The 25,545-nt window shown below is 39.0% G+C and overlaps 1 protein-coding gene across 1 annotated transcript in view; it reads right to left on the minus strand.

The window, feature by feature from the left end:
- The window catches only part of CWF19L2 (CWF19 like cell cycle control factor 2), a 153,996-nt gene that overhangs the window by 95,506 nt on the left and 32,945 nt on the right, over positions 1–25,545 (minus strand). The window contains exons 7-8 of the mRNA XM_040482858.1: positions 23,524–23,639; positions 5,346–6,007 (exon numbers count right to left, since the gene is read on the minus strand). Of these exons, the coding sequence (XP_040338792.1) occupies positions 5,346–6,007; positions 23,524–23,639 (778 nt within the window). The remainder of the gene's footprint in view (positions 1–5,345; positions 6,008–23,523; positions 23,640–25,545) is intronic.

The raw sequence follows: 25,545 nt of genomic DNA on the forward strand, positions 1-25,545 counted from the left end.
CACCCAGTCAAATTTGAATTTTCAGGTAAACAAAAATTTTTTGGGGTCAGTCTGTCCGCATACTGCAAGGGACTTACTATTTTTTATTTGCTCAACCTGGCAACTCTCTCAACACACCACTGTGTGAGCTACACCATCAACGCCTCAGTTTCTGCATGTGGAAAATACAGGACAGACGATTATTTCTTCTAGTTGTACAATTATTTCTACGATTTTTTCCCCCTACTTCTAAAACTTATTCATTCTAGGGGTGGCTCAGTCGGCTGAGCGTCTGACTTCGGCTCAGGTCATGATCTCGCAGTTTGTGGGTTCGAGCCCCGCATCGGGCTCTGTGCTGATGGCTCAGAGCCTGTAGCCTGCTTCGGATTCTGTGTCTCCCTCTCTCCCTGCCCCTCCCCTCCTCATGTTCTGTCTCTCTCTCTGTCTCTCAAAAATGAATAAACGTTAAAAAAAAAAACAAAAAACTTATTCATTCTAAAGCTCCCTAGAATTCTAGCATTTTATAAAGAATTCAGCATATACCCAGAATAATGTTCAACCTAACAGCTTCCCACAATACTTCAGTGAACCTCTTCAGTCCCTGGAAACAGACATTCCTCAACATGCTTCCTGGTCTCTGACTTTACACCACCCACACAGGCTCAGGAATCTTTTCTTTCACATATATGTAGATGATTTCTAGATTGTTCTTTCCTTCTCCAGTCAATCATGGAATTCATGGAAAGCTTCAAACCATTTGCAACACCAAAATGACACAGCTAACAAAAATACTGCCTTCATGGGGTGCCTGGGTGGCTCAGCTGGTTAAGCATCCGACTCTTGATTTTGGCTCAGGTCATGTTCTCACAGTTTGTGAGTTTGAGCACCTCGTCAGGCTCTGTGCTGACAGCCTGCTTGGGATTCTCTCTCCCTCTCTCTGCCCCACCCCCAACCCCTGCCGCTCGTGTGTGCTCACTTGCTCTCTCTCAGAAAAAATAAACATTTAAAATATATACATGTACGTGTGTGTGTGTGTGTGTGTGTGCATGTATACTGCCTTCAGACCAAAAAAATACAGCTTTTAGTGAGTACCTATATTACAGTATATCTATCGGAAATGTACAATTTAAATATGACCTACAAATATGAAGCAATTAGAGAACCAGATGAAATACTGAGTGTAAGGCTATTTCCCACATAGCCAAAGTCACAGAAGTCAAGACCTACAGACTGCCCAAATGTTAAGCCAACCCTGAGGATAAAAGTAAGAGTCTCCTCTCATTTTATGAAGCCAGTATTACTTTGATTCCCAAACCAGACAGAGACCCAGTAAAAAAAGAGACCTACAGGCCAATATCCCTGATGAATATGGATGCAAAAATTTTCAATAAGATAATAGCAAATCGAATTCAACAGCATATAAAAAGAATTATTCACCATGATCAAGTGGGATTCATTCCTGGGATGCAGGGCTGGTTCAACATTCGCAAATCAATGTGATACATCGCATTAATAAAAGAAAAGATAAGAACCATATGATCCTGTCAATCGATGCAGAAAAGGCCTTTGACAAAATTCAGCAACCTTTCTTAATAAAAACCCTCGAAAAAGTCGGCATAGAAGGAACATACTTAAAGATCATAAAAGCCATTTATGAAAAGCCTACAGCTAACATCATCCTCAATGGGGAAAAACAGAGCTTTTTCCCTGAGATCAGGAACACGACAGGGATGTCCACTGTCACCGCTGTTGTTTAACATGGTGTTGGAAGTTCTAGCATCAGCAATCAGACAACAAAAGGAAATCAAAGGCACCAAAATTGGCAAAGATGAAGTCAAGCTTTCACTTTTTGCAGATGACATGATATTATACATGGAAAATCCGATAGACTCCACCAGAAGTCTGCTAGAACTGATACATGAATTTAGCAAAGTTGCAGGATACAAAATCAATGTACAGAAATCAGTTGCATTCTTATACACTAATAATGAAGCAACAGAAAGACAAATAAAGAAACTGATCCCATTCACAATTGCACCAAGAAGCATAAAATACTTAGGAATAAATCTAACCAAAGATGTAAAAGATCTGTATGCTGAAAACTATAGCAAGCTTATGAAGGAAACTGAAGAAGATATAAAGAAATGGAAAAACATTCCGTGCTCATGGATTGGAAGAATAAATACTGTCAAAATGTCAATACTACCCAAAGCTATCTACACATTCAATGCAATCCCAATCAAAATTGCACCAGCATTCTTCTCGAAACTAGAACAAGCAATCCTAAAATTCATATGGAACCACAAAAGGCCCTGAATAGCCAAAGTAATTTTGAAGAAGAAGACCAAAGCAGGAGGCATCACAATCCCAGACTTTAGCCTCTACTACAAATCTGTAATCATCAAGACAGCATGGTGTTGGCACAAAAACAGACACATAGACCAATGCAATAGAATAGAAACCCCATAACTAGACCCACAAACGTATGGCCAACTCATCTTTGACAAAGCAGGAAAGAATATCCAATGGAAAAAAGACAGTCTTTTTAACAAATGGTGCTGGGAGAACTGGACAGCAACATGCAGAAGGTTGAAACTAGACCACTTTCTCACACCATTCACAAAAATAAACTCAAAATGGGTAAAGGACCTGAATGTGAGACAGGAAACCATCAAAACCCTAGAGGAGAAAGCAGGAAAAGACCTCTCTGACCTCAGCCGTAGCAATCTCTTACTTGACACATCCCCAAAGGCAAGGGAATTAAAAGCAAAAATGAACGACTGGGACCTCATGAAGATAAAAAGCTTCTGCACAGCAAAGGAAACAACCAACAAAACTAAAAGGCAACCAATGGAATGGGAAAAGATATTTGTAAATGACATATCAGACAAAGGGCTAGTATCCAAAATCTATAAAGAGCTCACCAAACTCCACACCCGAAAAACAAATAACCCAGTGAAGAAATGGGCAGAAAACATGAATAGACACTTCTCTAAAGAAGACATCCGGATGGCCAACAGGCACATGAAAAGATGCTCAACGTCGCTCCTCATCAGGGAAATACAAATCAAAACCACACTCAGGTATCACCTCACGCCAGTCAGAGTGGCCAAAATGAACAAATCAGGAGACTATAGATGCTGGAGAGGATGTGGAGAAACGGGAACCCTCTTGCACTGTTGGTGGGAATGCAAATTGGTGCAGCCACTCTGGAAAACAGTGTGGAGGTTCCTCAGAAAATTAAAAATAGACCTACCCTATGAGCCAGCAATTGCACTGCTAGGAATTTACCCAAGGGATACAGGAGTCCTGATGCATAGGAGCACTTGTACCCCAATGTTTATAGCAGCACTCTCACCAATAGCCAAATTATGGAAAGAGCCTAAATGTCCATCAACCGATGAATGGATTAAAAAAATTGTGGTTCATATACACAATGGAGTACTATGTGGCAATGAGAAAGAATGAAATATGGCCCTTTGTAGCAACATGGATGGAACTGGAGAGTGTTATGCTAAATGAAATAAACCATACAGAGAAAGACAGATACCATATGGTTTCACTCTTATGTGGATCCTGAGAAACTTAACAGAAACCCATGGGAGACGGGAAGGAAAAAAAAAAAAGAGGTTAGAGTGGGAGAGAGCCAAAGCATAAGAGACTCTTAAAAACTGAGAACAAACTGAGGGTTGATGGGGGGTGGGAGGGAGGGGAGGGGGGGTGATGGTTATTGAGGAGGGCACCTTTTGGGATGAGCACTGGGTGTTGTATAGAAACCAATTTGACAATAAACTTCATATACTGAAAAATAAAAAATAAAAAAAGTAAAAAAAGTGCCAGCAGCTGGGGACTAGAAACAGTTACCTTCCAGAGTAGGTGGAGCAAAGCCTGGACAATTATATATGTAGACAGCATAAGACATTCTCTAACCCCTGTCCTGTTTATCCAGTCAGTACAACCAGATTTCTCCTTTGGTTTCCTGGGAACAAAACCCTGCCTTGAACCAGAGCCCATCTGACTGGGGCTCCCATCACTCAGTCCAGGTTTTGCCAGCTTCCTCCCACTGAAAGCTGCACATGGTGCTTTATAATCCACAGCTTCAGAGGGGATTAAGAAAAATGATTTGCCATACTCATGACCCCCAAACCACAACGTTTATACCTACAACTGCCACCAGTGATTTCTATTATTTCCTAAAACCTCTTCCTTGAGGGTCCTATTCATTTGGTGGTATTTTAAAACATATTTTAATGATCATTCTAAGCTACTCATTATTCTTTGGACACTTTTTTCCCCACTTATGGCTATTTCCAATACAACCAACTCTATAGCTAAGTCAATTTTTCCTAGGTTTGATCCCACTCAACCTGGGTTTCCTGTTCTACTGACTCAACTCTGTATATAAGTACAAGAGGTGCAAGAATAGTAACACCAGTGAGTGCTATGCCTAATTACTACAGGTACAACCACTAACCTACCTATAGTTCCCTTTTTTTTCTTTTGAGAGAAAGCATGGGTGCGCACATGCAGGCAGGGGATGGGCAGGGTGGGAGGGAGGAGGGAGGAAGGGAGAGAGGGAGAGAGAGAGGAAGGGAGAGAGGGAGAGAGAGAGAGAGGGAGAGAAGGAGAGGGAGAGAGGGAAAGGGAGAGGGAGAGAGAGAGAGAGAGAGAGAGAGAGAGAGAGGGGGAGAGTATCTTAAGCAGGCTCCACACTCAGCACAGAGGCCAACGTGGGGCTTAATCTCATGACCCTAGGATTGTGACCTAAGCAGAAGTCAAGATTTGTATGCTCAGCCAACTAAGCCACACAGGCACCCTTTTAAAACTCTAACATTATCTTTAAAACCAGTCAACTATCCAAAGTGGATTATTTCTTTGTCTGCAAAACAGTCTATTAATTCATGCTTTCCTCTACAGGATCTTCTGTATATCTTTTTCACTTCATATGAGGGCTACCTCCAGACAGGCATGCCATATTTACAATTATGATTATGCTTTACAATTAAGTGGTTTCCTTTGAAAGCAATTATGGCAGCAGGAGCACAATCTACCAAAATACCTCCTGTGGCATATCCATTTCAAAGGATTATTAACTCATTTAATATTTTAATGTGCAAAAAAGCAACAGATTTTGAGCTAATATAGCTACTGAGTTCTTCCATTTATTAAATGAAACCGTGAAATGAAATAAATGCAACCCATAAAACAAAACTACTGATTTGTTAAATGGGCAAATCTTATCTCTTCCACAAAATTTAAGAAACAGATCATCTCATTAATAACTGATTTCTTAAAAATATGGCTCAATTTCTTTGAATCTTCTGATATTTAACATTTAACAGCTTAATAAACAAATAACAGAATACCCAGCAGAGGAAGACTTTGCGTCCTGCAAATGCTCTTTCTTCACAGAATCACCTCTCAAGCTTTCGTCCCATGATTTTTCTCTTGTGTCTTCAGAAATGTGCCCACCGCCGACACTGCCACGGGTGTCCACTGACCGTTGATTTGAATGTTTCCTGTCTCCTTCTCTCCTACCAGATTGGCTCCATGACGATGAACTTTCTTCACTGTTTTCTGTGGGTTTTCGAAAACCACGATGCACAGAATCCTGAGTGACCGGTACTGAAGATGAACTAGATGGGTCAAAATTTCTGCCCCTGCTATGAAATGACAGTTCTTCATCATCAGAGGGTCTTAAAAATTTAGGTTTCAAATTTCCAAGAGAAGAAAACTCTTGATTTTGGCTCGGATTGGATTGTCTTCTATACGTTTCTGAAGGCCCCGACCTATTATCTTTTTCATCACCACTAGACCTTTCTTTATTGACACTGTTTGTAATACTTGTTGAACTATATCTATCCCTTGAACTTTTATTATCTTTTACCAAGTCTGATTTTCTACTTTCTTGACTACTTTGTGCTTTATCTGAACATGTTGGTCTCCTCCACCGTTCTCGTTTACACTCTTCTTTTGTGGATGCAGTTTTTTCAGCTTCTTCTAATTTCGACTGAAATATTTCCATTGACTACAAAGGAGAGAAAGTAAACAAGATATCTGAAATTAAGAAAGGTTCAATGACTTGTACCCCCATTTGCCATTGTGCCGTGATACACCATCATATGGCACAATGAAGAAAAACCCAATAAAGGAGAGAAGAAAGAACCCATACAATCATTCTACCTGATAAGGGCTTAAGTGTGCCCTCCCCCAACTCATATGTTGAAGCCCTAACCTCTGGTACCTCAGAACATGATAGCATCTAGAGACAGGCGCTTGAAGTTCAGTTGGGTCCTAATTCAACCTGATGGATGTTCTTATAAGAAGAAATATGGAAATACAAAGAGATATAGTAGATAAGTACACAAAGAGAAAATACCATGTGAGGACATAGAGAAGGCAGCCATTTATAAGCCAAAAAGAGATGCTCCAGAAGAAACCAAACATTGTAACACCTTAATCTTGGACTTCAATTTTCCTGAACTGTGAGAAAATAAATTTCTGTTGTTTAAACCACCTGGTCTGTGGAACTTTGTTATGGCAGCCCTAACAAATTAATATATCATCCTAAGATAAATGCTTAAAAAAATATGATTACTCAACAAAAAATTACCAAACAATGAAAAAAATATAAGAACTCAAATGTGGGGCCACTTAGACCAACTGCCCAGCACTAAAACAAAATATAATACAGAAAACAGCGAAGATATCATTTATGAAAAATTAATTCCTACTGTCAGTGAGATTCAAGAGGTCACAACATTACTAAAACAAAACAGATTCTCATGAAAAAAGAACAGTCCAAGAACAAGACAAACTTGTAAATGAAAACTACGTGTCCAAAAATATGCATATATATATATATATATATATATATATATATATATAGTGAACAAAAAAAAGAAAACATCCAAATTAGTGAACTCCACACTAGTCTGGGAATTCTGTCTACTTAAGAAAAGATGGTAAATAAATGTAAGTTATAAGGAAAAAAGACAAGGACAATTAACTCTAGAGAATCTAATATGCACATATGGGTACTTCCAGAAGGAAAGAGCAAAAATAGAGCAAAGTATTAACAATATAACAATAATATCAGTAATAAGAATAATATAAGAAAATTTCCCGAGCTAATTTCCACATATGAAGGGCTTATCCAGGAGTGCCTGGGTGGCTCAGTCAGTGAAGCGTCCGACTTTGGCTCAGGTCATGATCTCGCGGTCCATGAGTTCAAGCCCCACATCGGGCTCTGTGCTGACAGCTTAGAGCCTGGAGCCTGTTTCAGATTCTGTGTCCCCCTCTCTCTCTGCCCCTCCCCCGTTCATGCTGTGTCTCTCTGTCTCAGAAATAAACGTTAAAAAATTAAAAAAAAAAAAATGGAAGGAAAACTTCCAAATTCATTCTATGAGGCCAACATTACCATGATACCAAATCCAGATAAAGGCAACACCAAATAAGAGAACTACACGCCAATATCCCTGATGAACACAGATGCAAAAATTCCCAATACAATACTAGCAAACCAACAATCCCTATCAAAACAACACCAGCATTCTTCACAGAGCTAGAACAAACAATCCCAAAATTTGCATGGAACCAGAAAAGACCCCAAATAGCCAAAGCAATCCTGAAAAAGAAAACCAAAGCTGGAGGCATCACAATCACGGACTTCGAGCTGTATTACAAAGCAGTAATCATCAAGACAGTATGGTACTGGCACAAGAACAGACACTCAGATCAATGGAACAGAATAGAGAACCCAGAAACAGACCCACAAATGTATGGCCAACTACTCTTTGACAAAGCAGGGAAGAGTATCCAATGGAATAAAGACTGTCTCTTCAGCAAGTGGTGCTGGGAAAACTGGACAGTGACATGCAGAAGAATGAACCTGGACCACTTTCTAACACCATACACAAAAGTAAACTCAAAATGGATGAAAGACCTAAATGGAAGACAGGAAGCCATCAAAATCCTCGAGAAGAAAGCAGGAAAAAACCTCTTTGACCTCAGTCACAGCAACTTCTTACTCAACACGTCTTCAGAGGCAAGGGAATTAAAAGCAAAAATGAACTATTGGGACCTCATCAAAATAAAAACCTTCTGCACAGCAAAGGAACTAATCAGCAAAACAAAAGGAAACCAATAGAATGGGAGAAGATATTTGCCAACGACATATCAGATAAAGGGTTAGTATCCAAAATCTATAAAGAACTTATCAAACTCAACACCCAAAAAACAAATAATCCAGTGAAGAAATGGGCAAAAGACATGAATAGACACTTTTCCAAAGAGACATCCAGATGGCCAACCGACACATGAAAAAATGCTCAACATCATTCATCATCAGGGAAATATAAATCAAAACTACAATGAGATACCACATCACCTTGTCAGAATGGCTAACGTTAACAACTCAGGCAACAACAGATGTTGGTGACGATGCGGAAAAAAAGGATGTCTTTTGCACTGCTGGTGGGAATGCAAACTGGTGCAGCCACTCTGAAAAACAGTATGGAAGTTCCTCAAAAAATTAAAAATAGAACTACCCTACAACCCAGCAATTACACTACTAGGTATTTATTTATCCAAGGGATACAGGTGTGCTGTTTTGAAGGGGCACATGCATCCCAATGTTTACAGCAGCACTATCGACAACAGCCAAAGTACGGAAAGAGCCCAAATGTCCATCAACAGATGAATGGAGAAGAAGATGTATACATATACAATGGAGTATTACTTGGCAATCAAAAAGAATGAAATCTTGTCATTTGCAACTATGTGGATGGAACTAGAGGATATTATGCCAAGCAAAATTAGTCAGAGAAAGACAAATAGCCTAAGACTTCACTCACATGAGGAATTTTAGATACAAAACAGATGAACCTAAGGGAAGCAAAAATAATATAAAAACAGGGAGGGGGACAAAACATAGGAGACTCTTAAATATAGAGAACAAACAGAAGGTTGCTGGAGGAGTTATGGGAGGAGTGATGGGTTAAATGGGTAAGGGGCATTAAGGAATCTACTACTGAAATCATTGTTGCACTATATGCTACCTAACTTGGATGTAAATTAAAAAAAAAAAAAAAATACCAGCAAACCACTTCCAATAGTACATTAACAGAATCATTCACCACGACCAAATGGGATTTATTCCTGGACTGCAAGGGTGGTTCAATATTTGCAAATCAATCAATGTGATAATATCAGTAAGAGAGAGGAAAAGAACCGTATGATCATTCCAACAGATTCAAAAAAGCATCTGACAAAGTACAACATCCATTCATGATAAAAACCCTCAACAAAGTACATTTACAGGGAACATACCTCATCATAATAAAGGCCATCTATGAAAAAACCACAGCTAATATCATCCTCAATGGTAAAACTGAGAATTTTTCCTCTATGGTCAGGAACAAGACAGGAATGTCCGCTCTCACCACTGTTATTTAACATAGTACCTGAAGTCCTAGCCTCAGGAATTAGACAACAAAAAGAAAAGGCATCTAAATTGGCAAGGAAAAAGTCAAACTTTTGCTACTTGCACATGACAAGAAACTATATATTGAAAACCCACCAAAAAACTGCTAGAACTGAAACACAAATTCAGCAAAGCTGCAGGACACAAAATGAACATAAAGAAATCTGTTGCATTTCTATACATCAATAATAAAGCATCAGTAAGAGATATTAAGTAATGAATCCCACTCACAACTATACCAAAAACAATAAGATACCTAGGAATAAACCTAACCAAAGATATGAAAGACCTGTACTATGAAAAGCACTGATGAAAGAAATGGAAAAATGGAGAGACATTCCATGCCCATGGATTGGAAGAACACTTTTAAAATGTCTATACCTCCCAGCGATCTACACATTTAATTCAATCCCTATCAAAACACCAACAGCATTTTTCACAGAGCTAGAACAAACAATTGTAAAATTTGTATGGAATCACAAAAGATCCAAAATAGGCAAAGCAATCCTGAAAAACAAAAGCAAAGCTGTAGGCATCATAATTCTGGACTTCAAGTTATATGACAAAGCTACAGTGATCAAACCAGTACGGTACTGGCACAAAAACAGACACATAGATCACTAGAACAGGATAGAAAACCCAGAAATGAACCCACAACTATATGGTCAATTAATCTTCAATCAAAGCAGAGAAAAATATCCAATGCAAAAAAGATAGTCTCTTCAACAAATGGTGTTGGGAAAACTGGTCAGCTATAAGCAAAAGGTTGATCCTGGACCACTTTCTTACACTATACACAAAAAGACAAACTCAAAATGGAATAAACCTACATGTGACACATGAAACCATAAAAATCCTAGAAGAGAAGACAGACAGGAACTTTTTTGACATTGGCCCATTAATTTCTTACTAGATACGTCTCCTGAGGCAAGGGAAATAAAAGCAAAAATGAACTATTGGGACTACATCAAAATAAAAACTTTCTGCACGGCAAAGGAAACAATCAACAAAACTAAAAGGCAGCTTACAGAATGGGAGAAATTACTTGCAAATGACGTATCAGCTAAAAGATTAGTATCCAAAATATATAAAAAAAAAAACTTATAAAACTCAGGGCACCTGGGTGGTTTAGTTGGTTAAGCATCCAACTTCAGCTCAGGTTGTGATCTTACAATGCATGAGTTCAAGCCTCACATTGGGCTCTCTGCTGTCAGCACAGAGCCCACTTCTGATCCTCTGTCCCCACCCCCCCCCCGGCCCTCTCTCTGCCCCTCCCCTGCTCATTCTCTCTCTCTTTCAAAATAAACAAACTTTAAATTAAAAAAAAAAAAAACAACTCAACACCTAAAAAATGAATAATCCAATTAAAAAATGGGCAGAAGACCTGAACAGACATCTTTCCAAAGAAGACATCCAGATGGCCAACAGGCACACGAAAAGATCCTCAACATCACTGATCATCAGGGAAAAGCAAATCAAAGCTACAATGAGATATTACATTATTATCTATCAGAATGGCGAAAATCAACAACACAAGAAACAACAGGTATTGGTGAGAAGACAGAGGAAGGGAAACTCTCTTGCACTGTTAGTAGGAATACAAATTGGTGCAGCCACTGTGGAAAACAAAGGTTCCTTAAAAAGTTAAAAATAGAGGGGCGCCTGGGTGGCGCAGTCGGTTAAGCGTCCGACTTCAGCCAGGTCACGATCTCGCGGTCCGTGAGTTCGAGCCCCGCGTCGGGCTCTGGGCTGATGGCTCGGAGCCTGGAGCCTGTTTCCGATTCTGTGTCTCCCTCTCTCTCTGCCCCTCCCCCGTTCATGCTCTGTCTCTCTCTGTCCCAAAAATAAATAAATGTTGAAAAAAATATATATATATATAATAAAAAAAAAAAGTTAAAAATAGAACTACCCTACGATCTAGCAATCACACCACTAGGAATTTACCCAAAGAATACAAAAATACAGATTCAAAGGGATACATGCACCCTGATGTGTACTGCATCATTATCGATAATAGCCAAATTATGAAAACAGCCCAAGTATCCGTTGACTGATGAATGGAGGAAGAAGATGTGGTATACACACAATGGAGTATTACTCAGCCCTAAAAAAGAAAGAAATCTTGCAATTTGCAACAACATGGATGGAGCTAAAGAATATTATGCTAAGCGAAATAAGTCAGTCAGAGAAAGATAAACACTATATGATTTCAGTGATATGTGGAATTTAAGAAACAAAACCAACAAGCAAACGGGGCAAAAAAAAAAAGAGAGAGAGAGAGAGAAAATGAGGCAGACCAAGAACCAGACTCTCAACTATACTGAACACACTGATGGGTACCAGAGGGGAGGTAGGTGGGGTGATGGGGAAACAGGTGATGGGGATTAAGGAGAGCACTTGCTGTGATGAGCACAGAGTGATGTCTGAAAGGGCTAAATCACTACATTGTACACGTGAAACTAATATTACACAATATGTTTACAAACTGAAATTTAAAACCTAAAAATTTTTTTTCAAATTATTTTAACCAAGTCTGAGAGGTGAGATGGGGGATCAAAATACGGTAAAATTATTATCTTAGCCTAGGCAGAGATAATACCTAATGTTTCATTTTTTTAATTATTTACTATTATAGATTTGACATGTTTCTTAAATCAAGTAACAATATGAACAGAACAGAAATGATGGCAGCGGAGGGGGTTGGGGAAGGAGGGAGGGTAGTTTCATATTAAAAACATTGCCTTAAAGGCAGCTTTTTACTTTCTTATCGATACATGAAATAACGGTGTATCTACTATTAGTGGCTTCTTAGAGTCAATAAAGTATGGTAATGATAAAAAAAACACCAATTACCACAATTTATCCAATTCTCATTATATTACCTATTTTACACCATTTAAATGAGTTTTAGGAGACAATACCTAGGTTCAAATCTACTGATTAACCATCTAATCTTGGTTATTTAGCTTCTGTCTGCCTCAGTTTCCTCATTTGCAAAATAAGAATAATAGAACTGTTATGGTATTAAATTAATTAATTATACATGAAGCACTTCAACAGTGTTTGGCACATGAAAAGGACCCAAATTATTATTAATGCTCACAAGAATCCTACGAGGTTGCTATTTAATAGAGGTGTTTTTATAACGGGGAGAAAAGGAAGCTAAGGCCACACACCAAAAGAGGAAGAAAACGAATATTGAAATTAAGGACTATTTGACTACAAAGCCAATGTTTTTTTTTTTGGTTTTTTTTTTTAATTTTTTTTTTTCAACATTTATTTATTTTTGGGACAGAGAGAGACAGAGCATGAATGGGGGAGGGGCAGAGAGAGAGGGAGACACAGAACGGAAACAGGCTCCAGGCTCTGAGCCATCAGCCCAAGCCTGACGCGGGGCTCAAACTCACGGACCGCGAGATCGTGACCTGGCTGAAGTCGGACGCTTAACCGACTGCGCCACCCAGGCGCCCCCAAAGCCAATGTTTTTACTGTTCTAAAGCATTCAGAAATTACAACAAACTTCACAATTCAAATAATAAACTTATAATAACCCTATGAAAATTTAATAAAAATAACATATGAAGAAAACTGAAGGCCATTACATATGTTAAGTGAAGATATAAGTTCAAAATAAGATATTAACAAATTTAATTTAGTAGTATATTAAAGGAAATGCCATGATCAAATAGGAGTCATTCAAAGAATGCAAGAGCAGTCTAACATTAGGAAATGTATTAACACAATTCATCTCATTATCAACCGAAAGAAAAAAAATCCTATCATCTCAAAGGACATCACAACAGTTATTTCATAAAAATTAAGATACCCATTTATAATTTTAAAAAAGGAAACAAAAGAACACCTCTACTATCTACTAAACTCTGAATGCAAGGATACTTTCTAAAGATGATAATTTTCATCTTAAATGCAAGAAGCTAGCATTTACACTGAAAAACAAGAGAACTAGCTTCCAGGGCTTCTATCAAAGTTCTGAAATTCTATTTTGAGAAGACAAAAAAGATCAAACATCATTAATAGTGAGGGGATAAAGCAAAGAAATCATTTGTATATAACTATCTTTCCAGATGACTCAATTTAAAAAATTAGATTTCATGACGAGAGTTTAGAATAATGGCCTTCTAGCACCAACAGCAAGTCTGAACCCACAAAGGAAAAAAGATTCAATATAAAATAGAAAAAAAGATTTTTAAACCTTAAGGACACATGCATAGTAATTACACAGAGAAATTTACTGAAGAACATAAATGAAAATTTGAACAAATGTCCAATATTTTAGGATGATTCAACATTATAAAGATATTAATCATCCCTGATTTAGTTAAATTTAAATTTAGTTAAATTCAAATCCAAATTCCAAAAAGATATGTAAGTTTATGATAAATTTTGGGAAAATGTTTCAGTTGAGCTTGAACTTGACAAAACAATTTCTATATTTTTTTAACAATTTTTTTACATTTAACAACAACCGAAAAATGTGTAAGAATGAAGAGCTAATTTTTTAATGACTAATAAAAAAAGACTGACCTTGCCACACAGTAGGTGTTCACTAATCATTTACTATCTGCATGAGTTACTGAAAACAACAGTAATTATAAGAGTAGGATACTAATTCCAGGAAACAGCAGAAAAATCAACAGAATAGGTTTGACAGTAAAATAGACTCATTTTATAAAAGACAAACTAATATATAATAAACGTGTCATTTCAAAGTAGTGGGAAAACTTATTCAATATATTATAAATGACTATCTGAAGACATAAAGTTAGAAACCTACTTTACAACATTCACAAATATATATATATATATATTCCAAAAAGATGAAAGATATCCATAAAAAATATTGAGCAAGTACTCAACGTAAATACAGACATACATTTTTAATGATTTTTTGGGTGACAAAAGCCTTTCAGTGAATTATAGCAAGAATATTAAGTGATGAAAGAAAAACCTGATGGATTTTGTTAGGTAAAAATGTTCAAAACCTACCCATAGCAAATATAAACAAAGTAAAAACTAAACATGAAACTGAGAGAAAAATTTACAACAGATTAAAAGACCTTAGAGCAATCAATATCCCAAAGGGAAAATGGGTAAATGTCATCAACAATCCATTCACTTAAAAATACAAATGGCCAACATGCCCGGGGGGCTGAGTCACTTGAGCATCTAGCTCTTAATTTCAGCCCAGGTCATAAGCTCACAGTCATGAGTTTGAGCCCCACATCAGGCTCTGCAATGTGGGATCCCCTCTCCCTCTCACTCCGGCCCTTCCCTAGTTCTATGCGTACTCTCATGCACCCTCTCTCTCAAAATAAATAAACATTAAAAAAAAAAATACAAATGACCAAAAAAATATAGAAAAACATTCCAGTGCATTAGTAAGCAAAAATAAAAGAAAAAAATATCTGCTTACCACAGTAGCACACTATGAAGACTAACAAAATCATGTGATAAGAGTCATTGTAATGAAAATATAATTTGTTTGATCCTTTCTGTAGAGAAATGTGTTAATATACAACTCATTTTAAGTATCCCTATCCTTCAAATAACAATTTTGGTTTTAGTAATTCATCTTAAGAAAGTAACCTGGTGAGTTTACAAAATGCATTAAACAAAGATGATGAGTACAATATTATTTAACAGGGGAAAATAAAATAAAAATGTCACTCCATCATTAAGTAAATAAATACATGGCAAATCCATACAAATATATATTAAAATATTAAGGTCATTAAAATGTGTATTTACTGACATCCAACTATGCCTCTATTAGTACATAAAAAAACCCAGAATGTATTCTATGAGCTACTTTTATAAAACTATTTTAAAAGTATATAAAAAACAGGAAAGAAATCTATAAAAATAAATACATCGAAATTTAACAAGCAATGTTTTTTAATATGAAATTTATTGTCAGATTGGTTTCCATACAACACCCAGTGCTCATCCCAAAAGGTGCCCTCCTCGGTGCCCATCACCCATCCTCCCCTTCCCCCCACCCACATCAACCCTCAGTTTATTCTCAGTTTTTAAGAGTCCCTTATGGTTTGGCTCCCTCCCTCTCAACTTCTTTTTTTCCCCTTCCCCTTCCCCATGGTCTTCTCTTAAGTTTCTCAGGATCCACATAAAAGTGAAAACATAGGGTATCTGTCTTTCTCTGTATGACTTATTTAACTTAGCATAACACTCTCCAGTTCCATCTTCGCTGCTACAAAAGGCCATATTTCATTCTTTCTCATTGCCACATGGTATTCCATTGTGTATATAAACCACAATTTCTTTATACATTCATCAGATGATGGACATTTAGGCTCTTTCCATAATTTAGCTATTATTGAGAGTGCTGCTATAAACATTGGGGTACAAGTGCCCCTATGCATCCGGACTCCTGTATCCCTTGGGTAAATTCCTAGCAGTGCTACTGCTGGGTCATAGGGGAGATCTATTTTCAATTTTTTGAGGAACCTCCACACTTTCCCAGAGCGGCTGCACCAGTTTGCATTCCCACCAACAGTGCAAGAAGGTTCCCGTTTCTCCACACCCTCTCCAGCATCTATAGTCTCCTGATTTGTTCATTTTAGCCATGCTGACTGGCGTGAGGTGATATCTGAGTGTGGTTTTGATTTGTATTTCCCTGATGAGGAGTGACGTTGAGCATCTTTTCATGTGCCTGTTGACCATCTGGATGTCTTCTTTAAAGAAGTGTCTATTCATGTTTTCTGCCCATTTCTTCACTGGATTATTTGTTTTTCAGGCGTGGAGTTTGGTGAGTTCTTTATAGACTTTGCATACTAGCCCTTTGTCCAATATGTCATTTGCAAGTATCTTTTCCCATTCCATAGGTTGCCTTTTAGTGTTGTTGATTGTTTCCTTTGCAGTGCAGAAACTTTTTATCTTCATGAGGTCCCGATAGTTCATTTTTGCTTTTAATTCCCTTGCTTTTGGAGATGTGTCTTGTAAGAAATTGCTGCGGGTGAGGTCAAAGAGGCTTTTTCCTGCTTTCTCCTCTAGGATTTTTTTTTTAATTTTTTTTTTCAACGTTTATTTATTTTTGGGACAGAGAGAGACACAGCATGAACGGGGGAGGGGCAGAGAGAGAGGGAGACACAGAATCGGAAACAGGCTCCAGGCTCTGAGCCATCAGCCCAGAGCCCGACGCGGGGCTCGAACTCACAGACCGCGAGATCGTGACCTGGCTGAAGTCGGACGCTTAACCGACTGCGCCACCCAGGCGCCCCTCTCCTCTAGGATTTTAATGGTTTCCTGTCTCACATTCAGGTCCTTCATCCATTTTGAGTTTATTTTGGTGAATGGTCTAAGAAAGTGGTCTAGTTTCATTCTTCTACATGTTGCTGCCCAGTTCTCCCAGCACCATTTGTTAAAGAGACTGTCTTTTTTCCATTGGATATTCTTTCCTGCTTTGTCAAAGATGAGTTGGCCATACTTTTGTGGGTCCAATTCTGGGGTCTGTATTCTATTCCATTGGTCTATGTGTCTGTTTTTGTGCCAATACCATGCTTTCTTGATGATTACGGCCTTGTAGTAGAGGCTAAAGTCTGGGATTGTGATGCCTCCTGCTTTGGTCTTCTTCTTCAAAATTACTTTGGCTATTCGGGGTCTTTTGTGGCTCCATACAAATTTTAGGATTGCTTGTTCTAGTTTCGAGAAGAATGCTGGTGCAATTTTGATTGGGATTGCATTGAATGTGTAGATTTCTTTGAATAGTGTTGACATTTTAACAATATTATTCTTCCAATCGATAAGCACGGAATGTTTTTCCATTTCTTTGGATCTTCTTCAATTTCCTTCATAAGCTTCCTATAGTTTTCAGCATACATATCTTTTATGTCTTTGGTTAGGTTTATTCCTAGCTATTTTATGCTTCTTGGTGCAATTGTGAATGGGATCAGTTTCTTTATTTGTCTTTCTGTTGCTTCATTATTAGTGTATAAGAATGCAACTGATTTCTGTACATTGATTTTGTATCCTGTGACTTTGCTGAATTCATGTATCAGTTCTAGCAGACCTTTGGTGGAGTCTATCAGTTTTCCATGTATAATATCATGTCATCTGCAAAAAGTGAAAGCTTGACTTCATCTTTGCCAATTTTGATGCCTTTGATTTCCTTTTGTTGTCTGACTGCTGATGCTAGAACTTCCAACACCATGTTAAACAACAGCGGTGACAGTGGACATCCCTGTCGTGTTCCTGATCTCAGGGAGAAAGCTCTCAGTTTTTCCCCATTGAGGATGATATTAGCTGTGAGCTTTTCATAAATGGCTTTTATGATGTTTAAGTATGTTCCTTCTATTCTGACTTTTGCGAGGGTTTTTTATTAAGAAAGGATGCTGAATTTTGTCAAATGCTTTTTCTGCATCGATTGACAGGATCATATGGTTCTTATCTTTTCTTTTATTTAATGTGATGTATCACACTGATTGATTTGCAAATATTGAACCAGCCCTGCAGGCCAGGAATGAATCCCACTTGACCATGGTGAATAATTCTTTTTATATGCTGTTGAATTCGATTTGCTAGTATCTTTTTGAGAATGTTTGCACCCATATTCATCAGGGATATTGGCCTGTAATTCTCTTTTTTTGCTGGGTCTCTGTCTGGTTTGGGAATCAAAGTAATGCTGGCTTCATAGAATGAGTCTGGAAGTTTTCCTTCCTTTCTATTTTTGGAACAGCTTAAGAAGGATAGGTATTATCTCTGCTTTACCTCTGGTAGAATTCCCCAGGGATGCCATCTGGTCCTGGAATCTTATTTGTTGGGAGATTTTTGATAAATGGTTCAATTTCGTCACTGGTTATGGGTCTGTTCAAGCTTTCTATTTCTTCCTGTTTGAGTTTTGGAAGTGTGTGGGTGTTTAGGAAGATTCCTAACCATTTCTTCCAGGTTGTCCAGTTTGTTGGCATATAATTTTTCATAGTACTCCCTGATAATTGCTTGTATATCTGAGGGGTTGGTTGTAATAATTCCATTTTCATTCATGATTTTATCTATTTGGGTCATCTCCCTTTTCTTTTTGAGAAGCCTGGCTAGAGGTTTATCAATTTCGTTCATTTTTTTCAAAAAACCAACTCTTGGTTTCATTGACCTGCTCTACAGTTCTTTTAGATTCTATATTGTTTATTTCTGCTCTGCTCTTTATTTCTCTTCTGCTGCTGGGTTTGGGGTGTCTTTGCTGTTCTGCTTCTATTTCCTTTAGGTGTGCTGTTAGATTTTGTATTTGGGATTTTTCTTGTTTCTTAAGATAGGCCTGGATTGCAATGTATTTTCCTCTCAGGACTACCTTCGCTGCATTCCAAAGCGTTTGGATTGTTGTATTTTCATTTTCAATTGTTTCCACATATTTTTTAATTTCTTCTCTAATTGCCTGGTTGACCCATTCATTCTTTAGTAGGGTGTTCTTTTTTTTTAATTTTTTTTTTTTAACGTTTATTTATTTTTGGGACAGAGAGAGACAGAGCATGAACGGGGGAGGGGCAGAGAGAGAGGGAGACACAGAATCGGAAACAGGCTCCAGGCTCTGAGCCATCAGCCCAGAGCCTGACGCGGGGCTCGAACTCACGGACCGCGAGATCGTGACCTGGCTGAAGTCGGCCGCTTAACTGACTGTGCCACCCAGGCGCCCCAGTAGGGTGTTCTTTAACCTCCATGCTTTTGGAGGTTTTCCAGACTTTTTCCTGTGGTTGATTTCAAGCTTCATAGCACTGTGGTCTGAAAGTGTGCATGGGATGACCTCAATTCTTTTATACTTATGAAGGGCTGTTTTGTGACCCAATATGTGATCTATCTTGGAGAAGGTTCCATGTGCACTCGAGAAGAAAGTATATTCTGTGGCTTTGGGATGAAGAGTTCTAAATACATCTGTCAAGTCCATCTGATCCAGTATATCATTCAGGGCCCTTGTTTCTTTATTGATCCTGTGTCTAGATGATCTATCCATTGGTGTCCATGGAGTATAAAAGTCCCCTGTAATTACCACATTCTTATCAATAAGGTTGCTTACATTTGTGATGAATTGTTTTATATGTTTGGGGGCTCCCATATTCGGCACACAGACATTTATAATTGTTAGCTTTTCCTGATGGATAGACCTTGTAATTATTATATAATGCCCTTCTTCATCTCTTGTTACAACCTTTCATTTAAAGTCTAGTTTGTCTGGGGCGCCTGGGTGGCGCAGTCGGTTAAGCGTCCGACTTCAGCCAGGTCACGATCTCGCGGTCCGTGAGTTCGAGCCCCGCGTCAGGCTCTGGGCTGATGGCTCAGAGCCTGGAGCCTGTTTCCGATTCTGTGTCTCCCTCTCTCTCTGCCCCTCCCCTGTTCATGCTCTGTCTCTCTCTGTCCCAAAAATAAATAAACATTGAAAAAAAAAATTTAAATAAAGTCTAGTTTGTCTGATATAAGTATGGCTACTCCAGCTTTCTTTTGAGTTCCAGTAGCATGATAGATAGTTCTCCATCCCCTCACTTTCAATCTGAAGGTGTCCTCAGGTCTAAAATGAGTCTCTTGTAGACAGCAAATAGATGGATCTTGTTTTTTTTTTTTTTTTTTATACATTCTGATACCCTATGTCTTTTGGTTGGAGCATTTAGTCCATTTACATTCAGTGTTATTACATGGGTTTAGAGTCATTGTGATGTCTGTAGGTTTCATGCTTGTAGTGATGTCTCTGGTACTTTGTGGTACTTGCAACATTTCACTTACAGAATCCCCCTTAGGATCTTTTGTAGGGCTGGTTTAGCGGTGATGAATTCCATCGGTTTTTGTTTGTTTGGGAAAACCTTTATCTCTCCTTCTATTCTGAATTACAGACTTGCTAGGTACAGGATTTTCAGCTCCACATATTTTCTGTTCATCACAGTGAAGATTTCCTGCCATTCCTTTCTGGCCTGCCAAGTTTCAGTATATAGGTCTGCTACTACCCTTATGTGTCTACCTTTGTAAGTTAGGGCCGGTTTATCCCTAGTGCTCTCAGAATTCTCTCTTTATCCTTGTATTTTGCCAGTTTCACTATGATACATCGTGCAGAAGATCGATTGAAGTTACGTCTGAAAGGAGTAGTCTGTGCCTCTTGGATTTCAATGCCTTTTTCCTTCCCCAGATCAGGGAAGTTCTCAGCTTTGATTTCTTCAAGTACACCTTCAGCACCTTTCCCTCTCTCTTCCTCCTCTGGAATCCCTATTATACGGATATTATTGAGCTTCATTGCATCACTTAGTTCTCAAATTCTCCCCTCATACTCCTGGATTTTTTTATCTTTTTGTCAGCTTCCTCTTTTTCCATAATTTTATCTTCTAATTCACCTATTCTCTCCTCTGCCTCTTCAATCCATGCTATGGCCACCTCCTTTTTATTTTGCCCCTCATTTATACCATTTTTTAGCTCCTCATAACTATTTCTTAGTCCCTTGATCTCTGTAGCAATAGATTCTCTGCTGTCCTCTATGCTTTTTTCAAGCCGAGCGATTAATTCTATGACTATTATTCTAAATTCTTGTTCCGTTATAGTGCTTAAATCAGTTTTCATCAATTTGTTAGCTGTCGCTACTTCCTGGAGTTTCTTTTGAGAAGATTTATTCCATTTCATCATTTTGGGTAGTTCCTGTGGTGGCTCCAAACTGCAGGTCACTTCCCCTGTGCTGTCTTGAGTAACTTGTGCTGGTGGGTGGGGCCACAGTCAGACCCACTCTCACTCCAGCCCACCACTGGGGCCACAGACTGGTGTGTACCTTATCTTCCCCTTTACGAGGGGCAGGACTCACTGTGGAGTGGAGTGGCCCTTGTCTGGACTGCTTGCACACTACCAGGCTTGTGGTGCTGCTTGGATGGGACCTGGCCAAGGGCGTATTAGTCGGGATGGATCCACAAGGTGCACAGAGGCGGGAGGGGCAGGCTTAGCTCGCTTTGCCATCAGTGGTCCGCTGTGGGAGGGGCCCTGCGGCACTGGGAGGCAGGCAGGCAGACCCGTCGGAGGGATGGATCCACAGAAGCACAGCCTTGGGTGTTTGCGCGGTGCAAGCAAGTTCGGTGACAGGAACTGGTTCCCTTTGGGATTTCTGCTGGGGGATGGATGAGGGAGATGGCGCTTCTGAGTGCCTTTGTTCCCCGCAGAGCTGAGCTCTGTCTTCTAGGGCTCAACAACTCTCCCTTCGGTTGTCCTCCAGCCCTCCCGCTCTCTGAGCAGAGCTGTTGACTTATAACATTCCAGATGTTAAGTCCCGCTGGCTGTCAAACACACTCCGTCCAGCCCCTCTGCTTTTGCAAGTCAGAATTGGGGGGCTCTGCCTTGCAGGGCAGGCTGCCCCTCCACCGCCCCGGCTCCCTCCCGCCAGTCTGTGGAGCGCGCACCGCCTCTCCGCCCTTCCTACCCTCTTCCGTGGGCCTCTCGTCTGTGCTTGGCTCCGGAGAATCCGTTCTGCTAGTCTTCTGGCGGTTTTCTGGGTTATTTAGGCAGATGTGGGTGGAATCTAAGTGATCCGCAGGACGCGATGAGACCAGCGTCCTCCTACACCGCCATCTTCCTCTATCCTCACAAGCATTCTTCTTTTAAAAAAAAAGGATGATTTGGGGGTAGCCGGGTGGCTCAGCTGGTTGAGCCTCGGACTTTGGCTCAGGTTTTGATCTCTAGTTTGTCAGGGCAGAGCCTGCTTCGGAAGATCTGTCCCCCTCTCTCTTTGCCTCTCCCCCATTGGCACTATCTCAAAAATAAACAAACATTAAAAAAAAAAAAAAAAAATCTCCCAGCCACTGCCTGGCTCAGTGGGTTAAGCGGCTGACTTTGGCTCAGGTGGTGATCCGAAAGGTGAGTTCAAGCCCCACACTGGGATTGCTGCTGTCAGCATGGAGCCTGCTTCAGATGCTCGGATCCTCTGTCCCCTTCTCAGCCCCCTCCCCACTCATGTTTTCTCTCAAAAATAAATAAAACATTTTTTAAAAATCTCTAAAATAAGGGGCGCCTGGGTGGCGCAGTCGGTTAAGCGTCCAACTTCAGCCAGGTCACGATCTCGCGGTCCGTGAGTTCGAGCCCCGCGTCAGGCTCTGGGCTGATGGCTCAGAGCCTGGAGCCTGTTTCCGATTCTGTGTCTCCCTCTCTCTGCCCCTCCCCCGTTCATGCTCTGTCTCTCTCTGTCCCAAAAATAAATAAACGTTGTAAAAAAAAAAAAAAATCTCTAAAATAAATATGATTTTTCTCTCACTTTTTTTTTTACTTGCCCATATTTTTGAAATCTTACTACTTTCTACATCTGCTTTTGCTAGAAATTAAAAAACAAAAGGGCATTACTAACAACTGAAATAGATTATCCACACTGGTAAATGGGGGAGCTGGTTCTAAAATATCATGTGTGCACACACTCTCTCTTTAAAAAGAAAGCAGGGGCGCCTGGGTGGCTCAGTCGGTTAAGCAGCCGACTTCGGCTCAGGTCATGATCTCGCGGTCCGTGAGTTCTAGCTCCGCATCGGGCTCTGTGCTGACAGCTCAGAGCCTGGAGCCTACTTCAGATTCTGTGTCTCCCTCTCTGACCCTCCCCTGTTCATGCTCTGTCTCTCCCTGTCTCAAAAATAAATGTTAAAATAAATAAATAAATAAATAAATAAATAGATAGATAGAAAGAAAGCAAAAAAAATAATAACAAAAAAAAAAAACTTGTATTTCAAAACTCTGGAAAATAAAATCTCTGAAATAAAGAAAAACTCTGAAATACACCAAAATTTCAACAGCGCTTATCTCAAGAGGCATATTGGGGGATTTCCTGCATTATTTAAATTTTCTCACAATGAGAAAATGTTATTTTTAGACTAAACACACACACTTAAGTTTTATGTTCATCATATCAATAAAAGTATGCTACAGAAGTTTACACAATTAAAAAAAGGCAGACAATGGCTTCAGCAGGAGACAGAGTTGAGATTTAATACCCATTTAATTCAAAAGAGCTTCATGGCACAAAACACTAACAAAGTTACAGACAGTATTTCTCCTATAACTTTGAATATAATACATATCTCCTTAATGCCAGTACTCACCCCATATCTTTCAGCCACAATGTCTTCAAAACGTCTGTTCTGTTTCTCAGCTTGTTCCTTCATTCTCTGGTAAGACTTCCTCAGCCAGCTCAATCCACCATCTTCTACCACTGAAACTAAATTCCAATACTAAATGTCAGTTATACTTTTCATGTAGTTATAACAGAATTAATATTGCTTCTCTAATAATTTCTTAAAGTATAAGTTATTCTTCCTTGAACATAAAAGAACCATAAGTGCATTTAAAATTCGATATATTATTTACGTACCTATATATGCAAGGTACGTATTTTAGGGACTGAGGAAGGCAAAAATTAAACTATCCTCACAAAAAGTGCAATCTAAAAGTATAACGATAAAAGGATATAAACAATAACAATAAAGGTAATATGTAGTAAAAATTATACAAAGATAAAGAATTATACCACAATGAGAGATGGATTATTTCTAAATGGAAGGTCACGTAAAATTTAAAGATCAGGCTTAAAACAAGGAGCTGGATGTCCACAAACAAAGATAAAAGCAGGGAGGGCATGCCCAGAAATAAAGGATGAAAGTACACACACAGAAGAGGAAAAAGTTACCTCAGAAACAAAACAAAGAACAAATGAGGAAATTACAGAAGAGAATACTGAAAGGCAAACCAAAACAAATTATTCCATTATAGTCATGACTGCCAGCTATGAAAATCTGAATGCCTTCAACAAACTTTATTAAGCTGCTTGTATTTCCTTCTACACACATCACACTTTTACGCGCATAAAGAAATCTAATCAATTACTTAAGTCAAAATTCTGTTCCTGATTTTCCTTGTCCAAAAATAGGATGGCTTTAGATCACCCCAGTTCTACAATCAACAAAAACACACACAAAACCCAAAAGACATGTGTAAAAATCATAGTAGTGGAAAAGTCTGCAGTAATCCCAGCTTAGAAAACAACCCAAATGTCCACCATTAGTAACATGGGTAAACAGCATAAATTGTGACATATTCCTAAAATACACAGCAATGGAAATCAATGACTACAACAGTGCATAACATGGGTGATTCTGAAAATGGGAACACAGGAAGCAGGAAACCAAAGGGAACAACGGTACTTACTATGGGATTCCAGGGAAAATGGACTTTAGTGCTAGAAACCAAAGCAGTGGCTATTCTGACAGGAGCAGAGTGACCAGAAGTGCCACAAGGCAGCTTGTGGGATGCGAATGATGTTCTGTTTCTCAAAAGGTCTGCTGATTACACGGGTATTTTCACTTTGGAGTAATGATCAGACTGTACACTTAACAATTTGTGCACTTTTCTGTATGTGTTAGACTTTACTAAAAAGTTTAAAGGGAAAAAAAAGATTTTTCAATCCTCTAACTGCAGTCTCACTCAAATCTCAAAAATCTATCTTTGTTAAGCAATCTCTTCAAAGAAAAGAAGTCTCGGCGCCTGGGTGGCGCAGTCGGTTAAGCGTCTGACTTCAGCCAGGTCACGATCTCGCGGTGCGTGAGTTCGAGCCCCGCATCAGGCTCTGGGCTGATGGCTCAGAGCCTGGAGCCTGTTTCCGATTCTGTGTCTCCCTCTCTCTCTGCCCCTCCCCCGTTCATGCTCTGTCTCTCTCTGTCCCAAAAATAAATAAAAACGTTGAAAAAAAAAATAAAGTCAATGGACTTTAATTCAAAGAAAAGAAGTCTCTCTTCACAGATCTAAAATACTTCGTACTTCGAAACCTAGATGTCCAGTTAACTCAATGATTCACTTTTCTTTCAAGTTTATTTTGCTCTTACTCCTTTTTTATTTTATACAATGTAGGAGTTCAAAATTAACAATGCAATTACTCAAGGAAGTTAGTCTAAATCCTCAATTTACATGAGGATAAGAGAAACCCATTATCAATAATACCTGTATTAACATCCCAGTTACACAATTAAGTTTATTTCAAAGAATTATCTACGAAACTGAAAAAATGCTGACGGGCAGAGTGAAGACCAGATTTCCTTAACAATCACCAGTATATTAACACAGTTCAGAGA

This window comes from Herpailurus yagouaroundi, unplaced genomic scaffold (assembly GCF_014898765.1).
Source record: "Herpailurus yagouaroundi ecotype Mexico unplaced genomic scaffold, PumYag 161, whole genome shotgun sequence".
Lineage (NCBI taxonomy): Eukaryota > Metazoa > Chordata > Mammalia > Carnivora > Felidae > Herpailurus > Herpailurus yagouaroundi.